Genomic DNA, 7,578 nt, shown 5'->3' on the forward strand with positions numbered 1-7,578 from the left:
GATGGATGATGATAGAAGGATGGATGGATGGATGGATGGATGGATGGATGGATGGATGGATGGATGGATGGATGGATGGATGGGCAGGTGGATGGATGTATGGATGTATGAATGAATGATGAGTGGATGAATGGATGGATGATCAATGGATGGATGGTTAATAGATAGATGAATGGATGGATGGACAGGTTGAAGGCTGATAGATGTATGGATGAATAAGGAGTGGATAAATGGATGGATGGATGGATGGATGGATGGATGGATGGATGGATGGATGGATGGATTATTAATGAGTGGATGAATGGATGGTTGATGAATGGATAGATAATGATTGATGGATGATGGCTTGATATATCAATGAATGGATGATGGAAGGATGGATGGATGGATGGATGGATGGATGGATGGATGGATGGATGGATGGATGGATGGATGGATGGATGGATGGATGGATAGATGGATGGATGGACAGTTGGATAGATTATGGGTAGATGGATTGATGCGGATGGATGGATGGATAAATTATTGATGGATTATGACTTGATATATCAATGGATGGATGGATAGATGGATGGATGGATGGATAGATGGATGGATGGACAGTTGGATAGATTATGGGTAGATGGATTGATGTGGATGGATGGATGGATGGATGGATGGATAAATTAGTGATGGATTATGACTTGATATATCAATGGATGGATGGATGGATGGATGGATGGATGGATGGATGGATGGATGGATGGATGGATGGATGGATGGATGGATGGATGGATGGGTATGTTTTGATGTGTCTGAGGCCTGACATGTTACTATTGTTGTTTCTGTTAGGGTGTGGCCTGTTTGACTATAACCCATTTGTTACATCAGGATTAATGAGGAATACAAGAGTCATTTCATATGTATTACTTTTTGTTATCACATCTGGTTGGTTTAATTGTTTTGCTTTTTTTTTGTCTTTTGTATATTAACAGTAACACAATTAATAGGACCACAGCTTAATGGTTGTGGTCCTATTTACTCAGATTTAGAAGCAAAAGACCTTTTTGATTTAAACTGTGATGGTCAGTCATTTTTTTCCAAAATCCTTCCAAATGCCACACATTGCCCATTGGTTGGTCTCTAAAAGATTTTTAGATGTAAGGATTAAATATGTTGGTGAAAAAATGTATATCTATTTTAAGTAATGTTTGGACTAGCTTTTATATTTCAGCTTCTATTAAATAATATTGTTGGACTACATTTAAATCCTGCAATATTATTTGGACCTTTATTATGCACCTTCCTTTATTGATAAGCAAATCCAGTGAGGTTTCATAGTCAGAAATCAGAGACTTTGCTTGCTCAGGGTAAGCTGCGGTGCTTAAGCTTTTTGTGTGTTTGAAGTCTGGTCAAGTAATGTGATTTATGTGTCGCCCCGAAGGCAAACTTTGCTACATGACAATAAGCAGAAATTAGAAGTGACAACCCTGAATGCTCTGTTTCCAGATTGGCTGCAAAGTGACAGTGTTGCTCTTCATCTACTTTCTGGCAACCAACTACTACTGGATCCTGGTGGAAGGCCTCTACCTGCACAGCCTCATCTTCATGGCTTTTCGCTCTGATTCCAAATATCTCTGGGGATTCATATTCATTGGATGGGGTAAGGAGCTGAAGTAAATTTTTTCATACCATAAAAAAAATAAATACAGAGTTAAACCACAAGGATTGTAAAACAGCAATGCACTCTTGAAGGTTTAGATGTTTTATTCAAATATTCATAATATTTCTTTAGAATAATGTTTGATTTTAGTTCAACATTTTGGAGAAATTTTAGAATTTCTCTGCTAAGCTCTGCATGTTTTAGCACATTAAGAGTTGTGGATCTTGAAAAGGAGCAGATCAGACGTTTTACTTGTTAGCCTTTAAGTCATGCTCTTGAAACGGAGCAGCTTAAAACCGTGGAAGCTGTGTCTTAATGAGATAACATGACTCTCACTAAGATACAAGAAGAAACAACACAGTTCAGATTAAAAATCAAAGTGAAGGAAGGCCCTGATGGTACAGCTCTCTCAGGGGACTTGACCAGCTAATCTCATTTGTCTATGTTAGAGACTTCTGCTTTGACATTATCGAAGCTGTGGACTCTCTCTATAATTGAATGGAAAAAGATCTTTAAAGAAAAAGAATCAGAAAAGTTATAAAGGTTTGAAATAACATTTCTGTCATAAGTTGTCTTATCCAATGTCATGTAGTCCTTGTCTTAAAGGCCCATTAGCATTCAGCATTCATTAGGTTGGACGTTTTACATTTAATCGGTGTGTATTGCATAATTTGTTTGCAATCAGTTCAAATTGCTTTTGATGCAGACTGACTCGTTGCATCCTATTTGCAGAAATGATTAGTGTTGCATTGTTTAATCTACTCTACTTAGTTTTCATGTTGAGATTTTGAATTAAAATGTTTGCTTTCAGAAATGTTTCTGGCTAATTAAGTATTTGCCAGCTATATATATATTGAGTACCATCCTTCTATACTGAAGATATTGTTCAGCATTTATTTTCTTTTTTTTTTCTATTGTCATAACTTATGTATTTTTTTTTTTTCCAGCCATTTAGGTAGGTTTTTGTGGAATACTTTATACATTCATTGAGCCTGTTTACTATTTTTGGTAAATTTGTCTGTTACCTTTTTGTTCTACTGGTACTTCTGAAGTGGGTACTTTACTAATGTACCACCTAATACTGCTATCTGATAATACATATTCAGAAATTTTAAGAAAGAGTAACAAAACAACAACTTAAAAAAAAAAACATTCATCTTAAGCTGTTCATTAATATTTGGTACTATAACAGTCTTTAAGACTTGTTAACAAGGCTTTATAACTGCGTCACAAGCACAAGTAGGCAAGGGACGATATGCATAATCAAGGCTAAAAAGCAGATTTGAAATAGCAGAACAAATGTAAAGCTATGACAACTAGATCTAACATTCCATTACAGAACACAAACTTGCCAGAAGGAATAAAGAATAAAACATCAATCTGAGACACAAACAACATTGACAGCTATAATGAAAGGTTGTAATAGACAAGAAGATGAACTGAAGAAATTAGTAAAAGTTTGTATGCTAACAGGGATGATCACTCGATTAGTGGCATGTGTACCGATTAATAAGTAGGCAAAGGTTGTAAGTGTCAGGATTTGGTGTTGGTTTGGAGGACCCAAATGCAGAGGCTGGTAGGCAGAGGGGTTTACAGGAACTGAGGCAGGAATCAAAAATCTAACAGAAATAACAGACAAAGCAGAACCAGGGAGACATCAGGGGAAAACCAAACTCTAGGAGCCAGGGAGAGACGAGGTACGCAGACAGACATTAGACGAGGATCTAGCAAACAGGAACTGAAGAGGGAGGCTTTTAAAGGGGACAGAGACAAAGAGAGGGCTAACGAGGGGATTGAAAACAGGTGAGGGCAGAGCAGAAAACAGAGCTAGGGAAAAAGGACACAAGAGGGCATCAGAGGACAACAAATGGAAAACCAAGACTGTGACAGTAAGAACAGGGCACCGAGGCATTGATAGCATGAGAAATGTATGAAAAGAGGTTATGACTTTTAGTTAACTATATATGGACCAAACCTAGAAATGTTTTTTGTTTTTGTTTTATCAAAATAGGTCTCTCACTGAGATTTTGGATCTCAATGAGAATGCATTATATTTAAATATATGTTATATTTACATTAATATATTATTTTTTTTCTGTCACATTAAACCCAACGTCCAAGATTGTAAATCAGACAATTTAAACTTGAGATGTGAACAAAACTGTCTCAAAAGTGCAAACTTGTTTGTAAAAAGTGAAAAAGTGAAGCCTCACTCGAGCAAGCAGACGTGACACAGCGGGGACACAGCAGACATGCATGAGCTGCATTATCTTCACTGCACAAACCATATTTGCAGCGTTATTTGTAACAACTACAGGGTGTTTGCTGGTCAGCCCCCATTTGTTAATGTCTTCAGTCAAACTATTGGCTATATTTGCAGCTCTGTGGCTTGAAGTAATTTTGAGTGCATCTTTCCTGCTCATTTGAATATGACTGTCACGCGCGTCACTATAAAATGAATCAGTCTCATTCCCTAGAGATCGATTTTGCAAAAATGTTAAGGAATTGATTCAAAATCAATTAAATAGATTTTTTTACCCAGCCCTATTTACATAAAACCAGGGGTGTCTGCTGCTCTCTGAAACAGGGGAGGCTCAATGGTTTTAATTTTATCGAAACGTCATTTATTGCATCAACAAATGTTGAAACACATAAAACACATCACTACAACAGGTGAAAATAGCTGTTGTAGAAACGACATGGATTCAACACAAGATGACTGTTATGACTGAATTGTCACTTTTCACTCTCGACTAACGAGAAAAAAACTCTTCGCTGTCTGGCCACTGTCAGCCACAAATCCTTAGGTATGTTCTTCCAATCAGCATCTAGTAGCCAGCTTCATGACCTACCCCTGCTCCACAGACCCCCTAAGAGGTTTAGCCTCACTGGAAGTGACTTTTTTGGTGTGTTATCCAATCAGGGCTTTACTTTTTCACCGCTTTCCTCAATAGACCAAGGCTCGGACCTAAACAGGGATTTGTCATAGAGCCTGACAGGCAGCTTCCTGCTGTTGCAGAGAGGATGGGATCGTGTTTGAGAGCGTAATATACAGCTAATTAATGCACAACCTACTCATGAAATTAGGTGCATATTAGGGCATATTTAATTCAGCTTAATGACTACATTTATGTAGTTTGACAATGGATATTTCTTAGTTTTACATTGTTTATTAGTCATATTAGTGGATTTTGTTTCTGGTTGTCAGTTCCACCCTGCATATTTTTTCTCTGGCTTCTTGCAGTCCCTGCTGGACAGTACTTCAGTTTTGTTAACCACAGCTCATTAATTTCATCAACTAACTGCCTGAATGCCATCATGATTCATGATCTTTGCACCAATTCAAATGACAGTTTTTCGTAAATACATTGCTTTATGAAGTTATTTTTGTGTTTTTATTAAATTCAGTAAAAAACAAAAGCGATCTGAAAGGGGAAAATAATTTCAGATAATGTAAAGTAAAACAAAAAAGCAGGATAGAGCAAGTTTTCCCACTGATAGCAAAAACTGATGTTTTTTGGGACTAAAGAAAATGTTTTGGGAGAAAATACCTTGTCTTGACATTTAGAAAATGATTTCCAAGGGGGAAAAAAGCTCTCTCAAAAATATAATTTCACTCTCAAATATTGTTTTGCAATCAGAGTGAAAATATTTTCTTTCAACAATAGATTTGTCTCTCAGAAGTCTTTGCTCTTAATTTAGGATTTTTGTATCCATGTGAATAACGTTTCAAGGGTGGGCCTGTGTTCACTATTGGCCAGTGTCAAAAAAATTGACAGCTGAGTCCTCATATTAGGTATATTGAATGTGGACAAAAGCTCACAGCTGTGCTGATGGGCGGGGTTAACAGTCTGTTGTGAAGCTAGACAGTAGAGTTGGGCAATACCAGGAATTTTTTATCAATCCGATACCAATTAAATACAGGGTCAGTATCAACGAGTATTGTTTAATATCAATACCAGTGTTGGTATTGATAGTATTTATCCTAGGATCAATCCACCCACCTCTACTAGACAGAACTGTCTGCTGCGGAACCAGATGGCTGGCACTGCATTTTTGTTACACAAATCATTGGTGGAAAATACACATTAAAACACTTTTCAATAGGCTCTCATCTACATTCAAGGCGAGGTGCTGTTGGACAGGGAAAGCGCAAGGAAAGCGAATTTCCTTATGAAAATTGACGACTGAAGTGCCACCTTTATATCACAAAGGTGTTGGGTGCACAAATAAAAGACAGCTTTTTTAATTGAATTTAATAAAATCACAAAAATAATTCCATATTACTCCACCATGCTAGTAGTGTTATAAAAATTCTCCCCCTCCTCCAAAAATACCTGCAAATTGCTTTTTATTCCCATATACATGGGCCACGTTTAGACTGGATTCCATTTCTTTGAAGAAATGCTGAGCTTTTCTGCTCAGTGAAAGCCTATGGTAAAAAAAAAAAAAATTCCAGCACATAGCCTCCGCAGTTTTGCTGTCATGATGAAAGGAGCTGTAGTGGAAACATATTTTCGCTGGAAGAATGTTTTTTACTAAGAAAGTGGGTGTAAAAGATTTCACTACCAGCAGAAAAATGTAAAGCAGGAAATATATTCTCAATAAAGACCATGTTTCTCTTGTTTTATAGAGAGAAAATGTGAATTTTACTATAACTTTCAAATTCATGTGCATTTGAACTTCAAAGGGTTCTGTGTCAAAGAAAATTTAAGTTGGAAGCATTTACAAGTATCCATTGAATAGTCAGTAATGCTCTCAGTCTACATGTATACTTAAACTGAGTGACAAAAGAACACATGATCAATAAGATCATGATGGTGTTCCTTCATGTGCTGCTGTTCTGAAACCAGCATTAAGCTCTGCTGACCTCTCTTTTTAACCTCTTTTGCTGGAACTATAAGTAGAATATTTAGTTAAATTGAAATGTCAGCACAAATCACAATATAACCTGTAAAACAGAATGGTGGGTGGATGGAGGGCTTACAGTAGTCTATTATAATTTCTGATAAAAGCAGGATTAGCTGTAGTGAGACTAACATATTCAGAATGGTTTGTTATGAAGATGGTGGAGGAACAGTCTGAATCTCATCTCATCTGCCTTTTGGCTTTTAACTTGTGCAACTCAATGTCCAGAGACTAAAGAATTAGTTTCAACTAGAATGTTAGTGACAGTACTAATGTTAGATATTTTAGTCTGATTTAACTATTGATTTTTAACTGATATAAAAGTTTTCAACTAAAATTTTATCATGGTATCTGTAAGCTGTCTGATCATAGTCTAAAAAGAAGGCATCACACTTATGTAGCTTTTAGCATTGTGACTTCTGTATATTCTTATGTCATATTTAATTAACCAGCATTTACTTTGGGTTTGAACCTTTATAAAGGTAGTAGAACTTTCAGGTTGTTTCCTTTCATTCACCCAGTTTCATAGCAATGCTTTTGACTGTCTAAGGGAAAAGCTGAATAGTTCAATTTCAAAGGACAAAAGTATAGATGCAACAGTTACCAACATATATTTATCTGTTCAGATTCAGACTTAAAATCAGTCCTGCTGTTTCCTTTTCTTTCCAACATCTATAATCAGTAGCAGAGAGGAGTGGTGTTGGACAATAGGCAGGCCGAGAGCTTGATTTCAGCTCCCCTCACCAACTAATGTTGAATTGTGCCAGAGAAACACATAAAGCTCTCCTGCCTATTGATCGGTGCATCCACGTGTTCTTGTATGTATTAGTGTTTCTCAATCACTAGTAAGTGTGCTGAGAGCTGTAACACGAGGCCTACCAGTTTCTCTCAGTTCAAAATCTTTTTTTAGAGCAATAGGTCTCAAAAAAGAAATTTACTATGAACTAATCAATCAATAGAACTTTTGAAAGAAGATAGAAAAATACTAACTAAAGTGCATCAATGTGCTTTCAAAATAATTATCTATC

The 7,578-nt window shown here is 36.6% G+C and overlaps 1 protein-coding gene across 1 annotated transcript in view; it reads left to right on the plus strand.

Annotated features, from left to right (window-relative positions):
- Positions 1-7,578, plus strand: part of pth2r (parathyroid hormone 2 receptor) — an 84,742-nt gene that overhangs the window by 45,952 nt on the left and 31,212 nt on the right. The window contains exon 7 of the mRNA XM_015389587.1: positions 1,489-1,642. Within this exon, the coding sequence (XP_015245073.1) occupies positions 1,489-1,642 (154 nt within the window). The remainder of the gene's footprint in view (positions 1-1,488; positions 1,643-7,578) is intronic.

Source organism: Cyprinodon variegatus, unplaced genomic scaffold, assembly GCF_000732505.1.
Source record: "Cyprinodon variegatus isolate N-32 unplaced genomic scaffold, C_variegatus-1.0 Scaffold466, whole genome shotgun sequence".
In the NCBI taxonomy this organism is placed as follows: Eukaryota; Metazoa; Chordata; class Actinopteri; order Cyprinodontiformes; family Cyprinodontidae; genus Cyprinodon; species Cyprinodon variegatus.